General features: G+C 40.6%; 1 protein-coding gene across 3 annotated transcripts; it reads left to right on the top strand.

Annotated features, from left to right (window-relative positions):
* Positions 1–943: 943 nt before the first annotated feature.
* Positions 944–17168, top strand: LOC122833995 (transmembrane protein 198-like). 3 transcript variants are annotated; one of them, XM_044122030.1, is made up of 6 exons: positions 944–1347; positions 10024–10112; positions 11809–12044; positions 12145–12720; positions 14867–15015; positions 15181–17168. In XM_044122030.1, exons 3-6 carry the CDS (start codon positions 11891–11893, stop codon positions 15328–15330), a joined length of 1029 nt encoding a protein of 342 aa, XP_043977965.1. In that variant the 5' UTR covers positions 944–1347; positions 10024–10112; positions 11809–11890; the 3' UTR covers positions 15331–17168. The 3 variants fall into 3 exon arrangements, with proteins under 3 accessions (XP_043977965.1, XP_043977964.1, XP_043977966.1); XM_044122029.1 differs by lacking the exon at positions 10024–10112; XM_044122031.1 differs by lacking the exon at positions 10024–10112 and having other exon boundaries at positions 945–1347; positions 14867–14944.
* Positions 17169–17226: the final 58 nt, after the last annotated feature.

Genomic DNA, 17226 nt, shown 5'->3' with positions numbered 1-17226 from the left:
CAAATGGGGGCGAAGCACATGGCTTTGCCTGAAAATGCAGACTCATGAATCATTTTAAGGACAAATCCTACTAAGAGCTTAGACGTTGTCAAACTTTCACTCACTATGCCATCTAACTGATTAAATCGATGTTTTGAAAAGCTTTCAGCTTCACAGATAAGACCCTGATTACCCAAATTGTGTTTGGGATCTTTTTAGTCTTTGTTGTCAGATTATAGCCTGCCAAGACAGAGATCTTAATTATCAGAAAGTATAATTGTTAAGCTACTAACCCAGGATTATCCTCTGTATTTAAATTCATCTAGTCGAAGCAAATTTCCTCAGAGTGATCCTAAGCCATACTAAGCAATGACTTAGGGCCCCAATGACAGCGATAACACAAATCAGTTTAGCAAATGTTTGAGTAACATATCTGTATCACTCATCCATCTTCTCTTAAATGTTTTTTGCTGTGTTGTGGCCTTTATTGACAGTCACACCATTTATACATATTTATAATATGTATAAATCCGTGAATAATGAATATTGAGAAGCTGATTTTTATTTATTTATTTTTAGCTGTGTGAAAGGACCCCTTCAAATCAAATTCTGTTTAAGGCCCCATAAAATCTTGGGCCGCCCCTGGCTAACACTATTTACAAGTTCAATCAGAAAACCATAGTTTGAATTAAATTAGCAGCTGATAACCCAGTCAGTCCACCGTTGTTTCCTTCAGATACAATAGGTGAAAAGTAATTTTGGTAGCCTGTTGGGGCAGCTAGCCCTGCAGGCTAAAGCCCCCTCCCAACAACCCCCGGCTCTCCAACGGTCCAACTGCCGAGGCTGGATGCTGGAAGGAAGGGGAGGATTACCCCGAGGCGCGGGGGGAGGAGGAGAGGAAAAACTTTTCTCTCTTTTGTTGTGCTGTTTATTTTAGAAAAGGGAGGAGAAAAGAAGCTGTGTTAAGATTTTTTTTTTCTGCTTACAGAGCGGCAGTTCTGGACTCCTGTTGAGTCCCAGACGGAAAGTTTAACGGTTATGTGCAGAAAGCGGCTCTGACTCTTCCTCACATCTGCCGTCAGAAGGAGAAGAGAGAGAGAGAGAGAGAGAGAGAGAGAGAGAGGAGGAGGGGGGGGGGGGGGAGAAAAACAGATTTGCATAAAGTAGGGAGAGGAACAAAACGATGCCGCTCGTGTTGGAGGAAGTCTACTAGTTTGAACACAGCCTCGGGATAAAGTGAGAGAAACCCTTCTTCTCCTTGGTAGCTAGCTTCCCTGTTCTTGTGTTTTTGAATGGTGGGCAGTTTTTCCTGTCTGAGCGGATTGTCAAGGTGAAGCTTCAGCTGGAGAACCGACACTCGGCTGATCGGTGAGTTTTTTACGCTAGCTCTTCTGAAAAGTTTAAGACGGTATTATGAAATCTTGGCGTTTTCAGTCAGTTAAACTACTTTACCAGCACCTCTGTGTTAACCTGTATCGGTTTTGTTTGGAAAATGTTTCATCCCGGATCTCGACTCCTTGGTGCCAAAGTCTACAGCAGGAGATGTTTGCCACAGACCACGTAGCCAGGCTGCCTCCATGGCTGCAATAAAACGTTTCTCTTTTCAAGCACATAATTCAACTCATCCTTCAGGCTTTGAGGACAAAGACATGATGAGACAAGCTAATAAAGACTGTATTCATACGCACTGAACCAGGAGTTCATACCAAAGTCCCACAGAAATGTGTCTTAATTAGTCTTGGCTTAGATAAACGGGACGTGTAAGAGTCCAAAAATGACAAGAAAGCTCTCAAAATCCCATTCAAATTTGTAAATTTATTCATTATTGCTAACTTAAATACAACCGAGTTAGTGTAATTAACCAGAGGCCTTGAGCTATAGCAGGGTGTTTTAAAAAGTAGGCTTTTAAAACTGCTTTTAAAAAGTTTTTCTTAAGACGTCCATGCAATTTCAAGTTCTTTACATAAGATGTCAATTCTTCTGTGGCACAGAATAACAGCAAACCCCCATGTAGCTGTCCACTGCCAGTCAGCTGGCTAAAACTCTGGTATTTTTATAACAACAAATATAAACACTGAGGTCTTGGAAAATGCTCAAAGTTGCAACTATAAATCTATGATGACACGGACTAATACGGGCTGTAATGCTAAGCACTGAAACAGGTGTTTATTGCACAGGTAGAAGCATATATTAGGACAGTTTGTGGCCTCAAGATATACCAGTGTATTATAAGCCTGGCAGGCCACCAGGCTTTACTTGTGCCCCCACCAGGCTAAGCATTGCTTATTTATTTAAGTCTTTAAAATGTTTGCATTTTTAAAGATTTTATAGTTGGTGTTCAGGCATTTCTCTACCAATCTTTCAATTGTACATAATTATCATGTGATATTTTCATATTTCTTGTCAACTTGTATACTAAGGTTTTTAAAGGTTTTTTTCTTAAAACCTTTAGTAGGGTTTAAGGATATTTTAATGAGATGTCAGTGAAAATACCAGAGCGAATTGAGTTTTCTACAATTAATTAAAGGTAAGCTTTTGACCTTTAATTTTACCTTTAACGTTTGAGGTTCAAACCTCAAAACCTTGTTATGCCCTTACATTGACTATAAGCCCTTTCAACGAGAGTCACAACTAGGCACCATCCTAAATCTACTGCTGCACACTGCCTGTCAGATGGCTAAATGAAGGCTGCTACTTTTCATTTTCTTGCTTAAAGATTAGTTCCTGTCTTTTGAACAAAAATATGTGTGACAACAGTGACAACTTGGAAGCTACAGGAGTTCCCTCATTATCCTTACTAAGGCAAAGCACTTGAGGACGTGATGACCCAGAGTAATAAAGGATGCATTCATAAGCACTGAACCAGGCGTTCATATCAGGGTTTCACAGAACTATATGCCAATTAGTACCGGCTTGTTGGGCAGAGCATGTGAGAGTCCGACGATGAATTAAATTTTTCTCTGAAGTCGGAGCTCGGATCTGAAACTGACATCACCCACAGTGAGCTGGTTCAGGTTTCCAGCTGAAAACAATGAATTCTTCTTAATTTCATGTGGTCAAACAGTAAAAGTACAGGCTCACAAATCAATATTTTACAGCATTGCTTGTGCCACTTGTTCAATGAGAAGCAAACGGAAGTGCTCATGCAAAAGTGTACACTAACAGCTTTCCATCCATTATCTATGCACAGTGATAATGTTGGGTTCTAAATTCAGGGCTGCTGCTTGAGGAACTTTGAGTTTTCTAGACAGAAAATCGACTTCAGGTGAGGTACTAACTGTATTTTGGACTTGAAATACTCAATAACAAAGATGACAAGAAGAAGGTTGTTCAGCTTTTACTAGAGACTAATTTGAGTTCATTTTTGTTAAATTAAACTTTAACATAATCGACTTCTCTTTTTTTCTATCTGTGTTCAATGATGCTGCTAATCATCATCATTTCACAACATTTCTGTGAAATGCTGTGAAAATGCTGAAGTTAGCAGAATCTTCTTTGACTGTTTGAATCATTTATTCCCCTCCACCACTTGTCGGTGTTCACTGCTGGTCACATATTCGAATTAAAGCTAATCGGCTAATTCGGTATATTTGTTTTCTTGCTTAGAAGAACTACAAAACCCGCTGCGCTGAAAAAAAAAAAAATTTCTGGTTGCCAAAAACATGAACAGCTATGATTTGGACACTAAACGAGGGAAAGAAAGCCATTCTTCTAAAAGTACAAGCTAGCGTTGTATAGAAACCATAAAATCTTTGCTCGGGGGTATCATCCTGAGAGAATCTTATCCGGGCCATGCCTAGTATGAGATATCTTCCATCCTCCTTTGTGAAACATTTATAATGTCTACTTATGAGCCCTGTTGCTCCCAGAAAGCCCTGCCCTTTAGTTTTACCGTGTGATCAAGCTTGGGATTGCCTTTTGGTTTGGGACTCTGATGACAGCCTTCAAGCCCTCTCTTTACTGGGGTGCTTACAGTCTGTACTTACAGCCACTCTGTGCAGAGCAGAGCTCCTCTGACATCCTGCACCAGATGGTTTAATCCCTGTGAAAACCCAAAGAGGAAACTCTTCCTAGCTCTGGGGGGAAAATAAGGGTAGGCAGGAAAAGAGGCACAGAGAGCCAGAGGCTGATCAAAGTTGGACTTGCTTTTGACTCTGTCCTTATTGTTTCGATTATGATTCCACCCTATCTGTAGTATGGAGTGGCTGTAGCAGAGGTAGTCTATCTGGGAGAGCTGAAATGCAGAACAACACACGTTTGTATTAGAAATGGACGAGTCTGGTGACTCCTTCCTGCAAGAAAACCCTCATTGTCCAAATTGTAGCCACATCGAAAGTGGTTGCAGTAACTCTGAAACATCCTACTATGGACTACTTATGGCGCTTTAAACATAGCTCAGATGACAGGGTGCCTGGCTGACTAGGACAATAAAGGCCATGGTTGACATTCTAGGTTTGTGAGATTGCTGTAGGAGGTTCAGTGACTGCAGAGCAGAATTAAACAAAGAGAGCTAAACGGCTGAGCTAAATGACAGAGCTGCTCCTGACATATATGGCCACTACTCTGGAGGTCTGAAACACAGCTCTGTTTTTATCTGACTCTTCATTTTAAATTTGTATCTTTGTATGTAAAACACTGAGCTGTTGCGATCTTGTACAATAACCCCATCTACATGGAAGAAAGTAAAAAACAAAAGTCTAGATAAGTGTATGTTTGCCAATTTTTCTAATCTGTCTGATTTGTCTTCCTTGCAAGAGTAGGGGATGTAGTTCAGCCAGCTGGTCGGCAGTGACAAGTAGGGGACGGGGAAGAACTGACATGACAGCCAGGACGATGCTGGTTATTTCCTTCTGTATCTTATCAGATGGACTTTAATCATGTGCTGGAAAATTGTAATTTTTTTTTTTAGAACATCAGTATACCTTCACATGAGAACATGGAGACATATAGCGTGTGTGCTGAGGAAAATACAATCTCAATCAGATAGCGATTATCTGACTGAAAGTCATCTTTTCCACTTTAAAAGTTGACACATGGGCCTGCCGTGGTTGCGTAGGGGATTGCGCAACCCATGTTTGGAGGCCTTGAGTCCTTGTCGCGGGTTCGGCTCCCGGACCCGACGACATTTGCCGCGTGTCTTCCCCTCTTCCTGTCAGCCTACTTTCATATAAGGGACACTAGAACCCACAAAAGACCCCCTGGAGGGGTTAAAAAAAAAAAAAAAAAAAAAAAAAGTGAACACGTAAGGTGGCTTATTGGGAGGAATGCATAAAAAGTTGACTCAAGACTTTTCCAAAGTACTCGATAATATCTGAATAATAAAATTTCTCTGTCATTGTTTTACTAGCATCTCACCCTGGGGCGTTTCTGCATTGTTTGTGGTTACTTTCAGGGCTCGTTGTCCAACTTGTTCAACAACAGCTCACACTACCGTACTCCGGGCCTCGCAGTCAGGCTCTCACTAACATATGGACATCACCTACTGAATGCCCCTCTGCACCACAGACCTTAATAGAGAATTATGGAACGGCCCCTCCTCCTTACCCCACACGCTGCGCACTCCACCCATAACATTTGAATTACAGCTCTGACTTGGTGCAACTCAATCTGCAGATGGAAATCACCATGTTAATGAGCATATGCCGCGAATGACACATAAGCATGCATCGTGCAACAGCATGCTTTTGTCCCTCTGCAGATTTAGCAGGAGTGAAGAAACTGAAGCTTAGGTTTTATCCAGAGTGGAAATAACTTAAGTACACAAAGGTTAGAAGGCAACTAATTAGAGCGCATATTTAACAGGTGTTTGGAAATCTGAAAAAGTACAATTTTCCTCTTAACATGACAATATGTGGAAATGGTAGAATTTTAAGAAATCCTAAATCCACATTATATGATATGAATATTTTGCATAATTCTATTTTCCTGACATGTCTGCAACTGCCATCAACTTCCAGGTACAATTTTTATTTTAGAAGATGCATACATGGTTTGTGCACTGGATATAGAGAGATTTCCAGTTAGCCTCCTTCTTGACTGCCAATTGTTGTGTTTCTGTACTAGAAACCACAGCAGCAGAGACATGGTGTTTAATGGGTTTTCCACTCGATGTTTCATTTGTCTCTGGCTCTTTTAACTTCAAAAATAAACTCGACAACAAGTTGAGTGACTGATGGGAAAATGTAAATAAAACTGTGCCAAACAGTGCTTCATTTACTTTACCTTTGTGTTGGGAGACTCAAGTGAGGAACAAGTGGGAAATCACAAAAAATATCATTGTGGTAATATCAAATATCAGTTTTTTTTTAATACTATCTAGTTTACACTATGTTTCCACTGATTACGGTTCTGATAAATGAAACATGAGATGACGATCTCTGATCAAACTAGAAGAGAACCTTAAAGCTCTTCTGGTAAACGTTATTGTCACATAGCCGACGCTTCTTTTAGCAGACCAGCTACCATCATATTTGCAGATCCAGTCCCTGTTTAAGGCATAAAATATTAATAAAATATAATTTTTAAATAAAATATGATGTCATTAATCACCATGTAGTGAAGCATATACAGTACAGACCAAAGGTTTGGGCACGCCTTCTATAGCGTGCCCAAACAAATGAAACATGAGTGGCCTTCAATTAGAAGGCGTGTCCAAACTTTTGGTCTGTCAACATGTTTTTGGCCTAGAATCCCAGAGAACATATAGATGCAAATCTCATTTGAAAATATGTAAATCGGGAGTATTTTTAGCAGAGGCTTCACAGGTTGTCAAAGATCGTTGTCCCTGTTAAGTAGGTACCAAAAATGTGTCCAATTGGCTGCTAGTTTTGCAGAGTGGAAAAAGCGTGGAACATTCCTCAGAGCTGGAGACACATGTGAGACTTTTCATCGGGTGTCGGATATTGGTACGTAAAGTTTCCCCAGAATGAGATTACCGTTTTTCACTATATTTAACTCAAGTGGTTTCAAAGCAGAGCCATACTTGGACTAAGCCAACATTCTCTGTGCTTCTCTAGTTTCAGTGTGGTATTATGTTCAGGAGTGTGTTTAGTTCTTCAGGAGGCAGAAAGTGTGAATAAGCCAATAAATGAGTTTTTATAAGTTTATTATTGGACATTAATTATTTTTGACACGTGTGAGTGTTGATTAACTGCAATGGGCTCCAAAAACAGAGTTTGAGTTCAACGAAAGCATATTAGAAATGACTGGTAGAGGTAAAAATCAGCTGACTGTATTTACTTAGTCAAGCTGTTTCAACACATGTAAATCGTAGTAACTTCTGTGCGCAAAATCCCGTCTCAGTTGCAGCCGTGCACGTTACACACTTGCAACACAATGGTTTCACTTGTAGATCAGCCTGCAGGGCAGATTTAAAGCTTATTTTTATTGTGTCATGATGCTGCTCGTTTTTCTCCTCGAGTCTCGGATCAAAGTGTTTATTTAACCGGCTATACTTTCACCTGGTTCTCTTTCCTGAGTTTTGCTTTCCGTGCATGATAGCCAAACTCGTTCCGTTCTCTTTCTGCTCCTTGTCACAAACACAGGTTCCTGCTGAAACATGATGTTCCACTTCCTCTTTTGGTCGTGCACTTCCTGCCGTGGAGGGACAGGAAGCCTCGGTGTTTGATGTCTCGCTCAAAACGGTTGAGAGCTAATGCTATTGTGATGAGGAGCTGTGATGTAGACGACACATTGTCGGCTTCGCACCCGTAGTTACGGTTGTCGAGACCTGGCCGGTCCCTCAGCTGGTTGCTGTGTTCGGCTCCCAGGGTGCCATGATTTACAGCCACAAGTGTGTTTGTGTGATCCTGGGTGGATCTTTACAGCCAGCATGCCAGACGGCGATCCGTAAGGCGGCAGGTTTTCCGGCCTCTCAGCTGGTCTTGGCTGTCATTTCAGTGGAGGAATTGCAGAATCCCCCCCGGCTGTGACCACACAAGACCAAGCCCTGATCAAACACACCCAAATTAGCAATGTGGAGAACTTTGCGTCTTCCCCAGCAGCTGAGCGCTGTAACCTGCTCCACTCGCAATTTTACCAGAGGTTATCTAAGGCCAGCAAAAAATAGCTTCTTACAGTCCCTCTGCAGCCTGCTTTGTTTTTGAAGTGGCGACTTAATTATTTCTAAGCGTTTAATATTTACTGACATTTAACATGCAAGTGTTCAAGCCAGTCGTTTGACATAAAAGCCAGAAAATGTTGTTTTTATCTATTCTTCAGATAAGTTTGTTTTGCCTGAGTCCAATTTCACTTTAAGGACCGGAATATCGCGGCGAGCCACTTTTCATTGTTATTTCTGATTGCAGTGAAAAATTGTCAAAATCTTTACCATAAAATATTTCTATAAAATGTAAAAAAAAAAAAAAAAATAAAATAAAATAAATAAATAAAAAATGCTGTGTTTAGAGTCAGTTCTGAAATGATTTTTGTTGAAACAAAACTAAGATCCAGTTATTTTTGCAGACAGTTTTGATATGCAGGTTCTGGTGTAATTTTCTGATCACACTGCAGTAAGACACCGTATGTGTTCCTTCATACATATAAACTGTTCGTCTCAGCTTATAAACGCTCTCTCAAACAATCAGCACTTTTTTATTTGCTTTGCACAACTTCTGTCCTGCATTTCTGTTCTCTTATCAATGTTAGCTCTAATAATAGCTTTAGAAGATACTAAAGGCCTGACAGTGTTCATGAACAACATTGCACACAGCATTAGATAGATTAGGCTGAAGTAGTTGTATTATAAAGCAGCGACATCTGGTTTACCAACTTTATTAGATGTTTGTAATCAGTAGGGAGCTAATAGAGAATATGATATTTTGTAATTCTTATGCACTCGTGACTTTTTATTCTGACTTTTAAAAAAAAAATTTTTTACTTTAATTAAGAAGATTAAAAGTCATACCAACAGGTTTGAAAGAAGAAGCTGCAGCAGTAACACAGGAACCCAGTTTTGGGTTGTGGAACCGGTTGGCTCAGTTGGAAGTCTACATAAATCAAATGGAAAACGCAGACAGCAAATGTCACGGGCTATAAGCATCAGCTGCAAAACACTTCTCAATTTGTACTCTTCTGAATTAGTCATTTCTGAATCTCAAGTCTAAACAAGTCTTATAGATTCGTTAAAGTTGGAATCCTGACTCGGCAAACCGAAAGTCCAAACAGCCCAGAGTTCGATGGTGCTCCATGTTAACAGGTTGAAATGTGCATTAACAAACTTGACGCCCTGTTTGTCTGCACCTCTGACAATTTGTTTCACGTTAAAATAATGTTCTAGTCAGCATCAGCAGTGTGAAGCAGTACACTCCCATGTCTCTGTCTCATGTTACCTCCCTTCCTCACAGTGGTGTCTTATGTCAAGGCAGGCTTGCAAGTCAATGCTGCCGGGGGAGAATAGAGCCATTATGGGGCAAAACAAAGACTCTGAGGCCCATGCTGTGACCTCTAGTGGCACTGAGAGGAAACCATGCAGACTCAAAAAGGAGAGCACATAAAGATGCCGGGGAGAAGCAGGGATACTGGTACAACCCGAGTTGTTTGCTTTTTATATATATGCCGACTATACAAATTCAATGAACTGGGGAATGGCAGCAGTGGGGGGTCCAGAAAAGAAGCAGGACTATCTAACTAAACTTTCATGGGGCCCCACAAAAATCACAAAAACCCCTGATGATGAATAATTGAGCCTGAGCCTTGAGAGAATATTCAGTGCAAGTTTTCTAGTTTTCTCCAAGATCTGTAATAAAACATCAATAAAAACCTTGGTTATAATTTGTATGTTTTTTTTTTACTGAAAACATATTTTATACTCCAAACAGGGAAAGGACAAAAAGCCGGTTATGCATCATCCAACAATTTTCTTGTAGTCTTTATTTTGTACTAGGCTCAGCAGCTACTATGTTTGAATCTGTGTAAAAACATTTGGTAGTAAATAGGATTGAGGCTTAATATGTTTGTATGTTGTATAGATTGAGCTACGTTTGATCTAAGGTTTAAAGTCTCGCGTGACACACAGGTGAGATCTGTTTCTATTCATCACGACAGGTGGGCCCAGGTTTATTCAAATCTAAACCAATCAGGTTTTCCATACCAGACGTCACGTTCAGTTGGATAAAAGCCATCTGGGTGAAAAGGTACTAAACTAACATCCACTCACAAAAGGAATGTATTTCACGCTAGTCATCTTTTTATTTCATTTCAGTTTTGCACAAATCATGTTCAAGTTTAAACTTGCGCGAATGTATTTCTCCTCTTAAACAAGTTAGATCTCGCCACCGCCCAAGCAAGAAGGAAACAACAGTTGTTGTTTTGAACTCTAATCAGATTCGGAGTTGCAGAGTCTCTACTTGCAACCATGAATTCACATCTGTTACAAATTTTGAGTTTTATTTTGAATTCCCTGAAATGTACATGACACCCCCCGCCCCCTCCAGTTGTCACAAAGACTCTCTTCTTGCTTTAAGGCGACAGTCCAAACCCTCATCCTGCCTGAAAACTATTTGTTTCCTCACTGACACAGCTCTTTAATTTGCATCGTTTCGTTTTTCTCATATTAAAACAACGCATGCCATTTTAAACACATTATGTTTTCTATTTTGGTATTATAGGGAAAAGTTACATTCGGATAATCTGTTCCTTTTTTACAAATTACTGTAAAAGATAAATATCTCAAGAGAATAGGTGTAGAAAAACTGTGACTGAAGAAGAGAGGAAAACTTTCCGCTGGTCTCATTTTTTCCTACTAAAGTCATTCCTGGGCAGGACACGCAAATTACACAGCCTCATGTCTGCAAACATGTCAAAACAACTGTGGCTCATTTTTGCTGTAAAAAACCCCCCAAACATAGAACATCTTAAAAACATTGAGGTAAGAAAGAACATGGTAGTAGGTATGACTATAAAGAAGGAAGCAGGGTGTTATTTCGCTCAAAAGACAGAACTGCCTGTTCCTGAGTGTTTGTCTGAGGTAGACAACGAGAATAAGTTGTAATCTGATCTCAGCTGCGGTGAGCTCATACAGCAGGCCTGCCAGCAGCCCTCGCAGAGAAGGAGCAGTCCACCCATACGCCTTCAGCCCTCTGCGGCTCCCCGAAGGCCTGACGGCTTAAATGTCATATAATTTTTCAAGACAAATAGAGGACGGGCGGCTTCTGAAGCAGAAATCCTAAGAAGAAACGGAAAAGTTCTAGAAAATGTTTTAAAGTGGGAGAGAAACAGGAATATTGTGTGCATGTTTTCGTTTCAAGTTTTGACCCAATAAGGGGCGATGTGTTTTAAATTGACGACGCAGTTTATTTATTTTTTTTTTTAATCTGAGTAACCGATTGAAAACAGAGGAGAAACAAAACGACAGAGCTGGAAACGGGGTGGAGACATTTTTTCACTGAGAAGCCAATGTTACAGCTCATTTGCTACTTCAATAAATCAATCTAAGAACTCTTAGTTCACAACTCGAGCTCTTCACAGGAAACTGCAGAGTCAGCAGATGGACGTTAGTGGTTATGATGGTAGCTGTGCCTACAGACCAGTTTGGAAAAGGTCCTGACAGACCAGAGGAACCAGTACTCTTCCTTTGCCTATTAAGCAGCTTGTGAACACTGAATGCGTTACTGTACAAGCATAAACTTCAGCACTTTTTAGTGTGATTATGTGATACAGACCAGTAGACTGATAGGTTTTACTGTCGTTTTAATTTGTATTTTGAAAAAATTTAACACGTGCTGCAAACTCATGTGAAACTAAATTTAGAAGAATTTTTCTTTCCTTTAATTAAAAGCACAGTACTAATCTCCTAATGTTTTTCTCTTCTCCTACACCAATCCTGTACAGATGGACCTTAGATAACAGCAGCTGCAGGTCTGCCTTAATCTTGAAGTTCAGCCGACCTCGAGGCGTCCATCGTCCAACCAAAATGGCTGATCCCACTGGGCTGAGCCCCGAGGTCGAGGGGGCAGGTGTGGCCGAGGTCAACGCCTGTAGTTTGGAAATTGAGCGAAAATATGACATCATCCCCACCATCATCTGCTCCATGTGTTGCCTTTTTGGCATCATCTACTGTTTCTTTGGTGAGGACCGCTTTTCCTCACGGACACCTAATTTTTAAATCGTTGGATTACTGTTAGTTGCTCTGTTCATTTCCTGTTTTTTGTGTGTTTCCTGCTTTAGGCTACCGCTGTTTCAAGGCCGTCATGTTCCTGTCCGGTCTCATGTTCGGCTCGATCATCATCTTCCTGCTGTGCCACAAGGAGCACATTCTGGACACTCAGCTGAGCGTGGAGGCCAGCGCAGGCATCGGCCTCGGCATCGGCCTGCTGTGCGGCCTGGTCACCATGCTGGTGCGAAGCGTCGGCCTCTTCATGACCGGCCTGATGCTGGGACTCCTGCTCTCTCTGGCCGGCCTGCTGGTCACTCACCAGTTCCACACGCCGACCACGCTCTGGGTGCCCCTGGGCACGCTGCTGGGCACCGGCATGCTGTTTGCTGTGCTGACGCTGCAGTGGCAGAAGACCTTCACCGTGCTCTCCACGGCCGTGTTCGGAGCTGCTATCATGACCGTGTGCGCTGATTACTTTGTGGAGATGCTGGCTCTTGCCAATCACGTATATGACTGCTTGCGCCTCACGCCCGGGCCGGCGCTGTGCTGGTACAGCTGGGTCATTCTGGGCATCTGGCCCGCCCTCAGCCTCATAGGAGTACTGATCCAGTGGAAGATGACAGGTGACAGCTTCTCACACACTGAGGGTAAGGAAAACATACGGTTTGGCTTTGGGAATTTAACATTATCTCAACCATTCTGTTTTAACTTTTCATGGCACGTTTCTGTATTAACCCTATCCACTTTGTTACTATACTTACCAATTTTTCAGACTCCTCTAGTAATTTTTTTTTTTTTTTAAATCAGCTGGTGATAAATTTAGCGATTGTTTTTCTGGCTTGTTAGAGATTTTATGGCGACAATGCCTTCGCTGCCTCACCACTGCAGTCAGTCTGACAGTCGTCCATTCAACAGCAGCATACCTGCACCAATTGTCAGAGCAGAGGAGAGCCATTCCACTCTGTGTCCACATTGCACATAAATCACACATTTGCAAAGCTGAGGCACCGATTGCCACGGCAACGCTCATTATTCGAACTCCTTGCTGTCCACTGAGCGGGGCCATGTGTCTGAGTTAGATGGTTTTATACCCGACAAAGTTGTAGCAAGCTGTACCACTACAACCAGCGAGACAGTTTTAGGTCAAATATCGCAGAACTAAAAAATGAACATGAAAATGTCAACATTAGCAAAAAAAAAAAAAAAAACATAAGATAGGACTCTAAATAACCTATTTAGGTCGTTTTAGCAACAAAAACTGTTGATTTGGGGTTAGTTACACTTTGTTCATCTTCTGATTGAAGAAGAAACATTTCATTTGTACCTAGCTGAATCCAGTAAATGGAGAGCTGAGGCGAAAGGCAAAGCTCTCTCTTCATCAAGATGGAAACCATCAAAACGCATAAAGACCACTCACTCATTGAACTGAATCTCTGATTCAAAAACCTAATCTCAGGGAATTCCTTGCTCTCTTTAGTAACTGTAATATAATAACATTTCAGGACAATCTTCAAACTGTTTTCTCCAGCCTTCCTGCCATGAGCAGGCATTCATTGTTTTTGTCTGAAACAGGTGTGATCTCACACTATAGGAAATGTTACTATAAACAATAGTTTTTATTTCTTGAAAACAACAACAAAATAATTACGCACATGGCCGGCATCTTATATCATGTCTCCATACGTATTCCCTAGAGCATGTAGATCCATGTCTTAACTCTGAGTCCTTAAAAAGGTTTTCAACATTTCAAAATTCAGCGTTTTCCACCGAAGACAAAGATTGAAAACTTAGAAGCATAAAATTGATTTGTTTTGTTATCGTACGTGTAGACTTATTGCGTTATCTGTTATCTTGCTCTCTCACAAACTGAACCACACAAATATGAGGAGATGTCATTGAAAACAATTTTCCTTTTAACTGCTTCTTTTTTCTCTGTGCTTCCTCTAACTTTACTGAAGCAACGCACAGATCTTGAAAATAGCTTATTACATTCTTCACATTGTTACAGCATCCACACGGAAGAGGATTGGTCTTAGTATCGACTGGTAACACTTAGCGCAGTGAGTTCGTTGACTGGTTTGTGGTCGGCTGGTCTCAGGTTGAGACGGATAACCAGTCCGTCTCAACCTGACGACAAAATCATCTCATTTTCATCTGAGAATGAGATGATTTGGAAAACGTTGCAGCTGGAGAAGTGCCCAGTAAAGCATCACAGAGGGTGAAAGTCAAGTTTTAGAGAAGTGAAGGGTTTTTTTGGTACAGTTGAACACTTGAATTTGTCCACAATGTTACTAAATAGATTTCCAATAAAAAAACAAAAAAAAAGCAAATCTTTTCTGTTCTTTCATGAAACATTTTAAAGTTACATTTTTCACACTTGACAAATTGCAGAAATTTTTTCAGTTGACACTTTTTAGATGTTGCTCAAAACCTCAAACAGAAATATTTTGATGACTCAAAACTTTTTCTGCTAAACTCACAAGCTCTCTTCACACTAGAAACACTGAGATGAAAACTTCTTTAATATCCAAGTAAAGAAGGAGAGTTTTATCAAATGACTTATTGTCTTAACAAGATATTGAAGGATCTCTAAAGAATAAGCTAATTTCAGGCCAGAGCAAAAATATCTCATCAGAAATCTGAATTATTCCTTCAAAATGCTGCCTGTAAGTTTTGCCTGTTGCTTAAACTCAGACGGTTCGCTGAAAGTATTCATGATCGATGTGTTGGTCAGCATTTCACAGACACAATCAGTTTCCAAAGGCCGGTTTGAAATTGCCCTTCCTCTTGCAGTTGTCATCAGCCGGAGACAGAAGCGGGTTCAGCTGATGCGGATTCGAGAGAAGGACGGCAAGAAGCGACAGCAGGCAGGTGGGCAGGAAGGCACATACCGCCGTAAAGCCACCCCAGTGAAACGTTACGCTGGGGATCTACTGGCACCGGTCAGTGTCTCCCAACAAGGCGTGTGCTGTAGTGACTTCTTTTTTTTTTCTCCTATTCTTATTTATTTAAATACGAGCAAATGTCTTTCTGAGTGGGTAATGTTTTCTGCCTTACTTCCCCTCCATAACGCATGTCTCTCTGTGTTTTGCCGTTCGTCTTCTCAGAGCTACCTGCAAAGTCTGCGAGATCGGCAGATGGGAACAGGTACTTCCCTTAGCAGCCTCGGCACCACCAACCCGACCATGGTCGACATGGACTGCGAGACCGGGTCCATGGTTCCCCTCACAGCCACGACTCCAGTCGTCAGGGTCTGACCAACGCAGAGGAAAAAGTCCGGACTTCCTGATTCCTGGTGGGAGGTATCTTCATCAGGAGATTCCTTTGGTTGGAGGGTCTTTGTCACGCAGAGCAGCACATCCCAACTGCTCTAGTGTCTCTAATTGCTGTGAAGTAGATCTGGTAGAGAGGATGTGGTTTTTTTGTTGTTGTTGTTTTTATGTTTGTTTTGCGGTGAGTCCTGTGTGTCAAACAGAATGCCACTGAGGGATAACAAGCATCGAACTCTGTTTTGATGCTGTTGAAACCACTATGACCACTGTGTGTCTCCGAGAAATGGTATCCAGTCAATACTAACAGAAAAAGGTCTCCCATTTCCACTTATTGTGTATTTGATACACAGCAACAACTGGAAGCCTCAGAAACAGACGTGTCTCTGCGTTTAGTGTACTGTACTTCAGAAGTTTGCCATTACCATGAAGAGTTTTAGTATTACACGTCTCACATGCTAGTTGGGTGGTTGTAGGATTTGATGAAGTAATCCGTTTGATTTTATGTACTTCTTTTATTTTTAGAGATGCACCAATCTTTTGTTTTTCTGCTGATTTTCAAAGCGTCTTTGAGGTCTGAGCAGATTAGTGTTTCAGTTTCTGTAAAGCATGTACTGCAGGTTCCTCAGTAGACGTTTTAGTGTTGGGCTTAATATAAAATAAACAGTAAAAACATCCCCGTTTGTTCATCACAGCACTTCCCCTAATATTTATCTGAACTATTCTGAACTCCTTAACCTTTATCTGGTGTTCAGTGAAAAACACACCAAGGTACCTGCTGTTGGTTTTGTTTAACTTACAGCATTAAAATGTAAATATTTTCAGTTCTTTTCCACTTAACTTCCAAAAAAAAAAAAATTTTATTTCTCAGCAAAATGTGGTGGATTAAGGGTGATTGGCCGGCACCTTGACCAGCAAATATTTACCATCCAGAAAAGAGATTTTACTAGGAAAATTTATCCTTTCACGGTGGTATTTCTTGATCCATTTATGAAATTGTGAAAAATCCAATTGGTATGTTTAAAAAAAATGTTTTGGAAATATTGGACCTTTCCTACGTTCACATTCTCTTTTTTTGAATTTGGTTTAACATTTTACTAAAATATTAGAAAACACTGATCCGCAAAGTTTTGAGAAGATTAAATCACATTTACACATCAGAATGTAAATAATGTTCTGTTTCATCTTTATCTGCGCTAGTGTATTAGTAATAAATTACTACATAAACAGTGTTTTTAATTCAAGAAGGGTTATTCACTGAAAAATGCATGTGGTGAAGAAATGGTTTGATTGTTCAGAATTACTGATCAGAGCTCAGTGAGGGAAAATTAGCTCATTTCCGATACCTGGCCAATTGATTGGTGCGTCTCTATTTGTTTTCTGTGTGGAAAAATGGTGAGATGTGATGTGAGTTTGTGGCGTCTGACAATGTAAAGTATGAAAAATCTGCAGAGAAAGTGTTCCTCAATGTTCCCTGCTGGAGCCTCCAGGATCTTGTTTTAGATCTACCGTAGATCTGTTTTTTTTTATTTTTATTTTTTATTTTTTTTATTCATAGCTTTGGTCAGAACACAGTCAGTAAAAGATGTATGCTAATGTCTTATAAACGTAATTTATGTGATAATCTAGTACCTGGTAGTGTTTTAAAAAAGGACAAAACTGCATGTTTGAGGGGTTTTTTTGTTGCCCTTTTTTTGTAGGTTGTGTTTAAAGATTTATTGTTTCATTTGTTGTTTTTCAAAAACAGCACACTTGTTGCCTGAATGTGTAAATACTTGTTAATAGTTTTCACAGATTTTAATAAAAAAAAAAGTTTTAACTCAAAATTTGGCTCAAATGTGCAGCACTGTTTGTCTCCTCTTGTTCTTAGCAACTCCAGCAGCA

Source organism: Gambusia affinis, linkage group LG07 (genome assembly GCF_019740435.1).
Source record: "Gambusia affinis linkage group LG07, SWU_Gaff_1.0, whole genome shotgun sequence".
NCBI classification, from domain to species: Eukaryota; Metazoa; Chordata; class Actinopteri; order Cyprinodontiformes; family Poeciliidae; genus Gambusia; species Gambusia affinis.
This window is presented reverse-complemented; position numbering and strand designations above follow the sequence as displayed.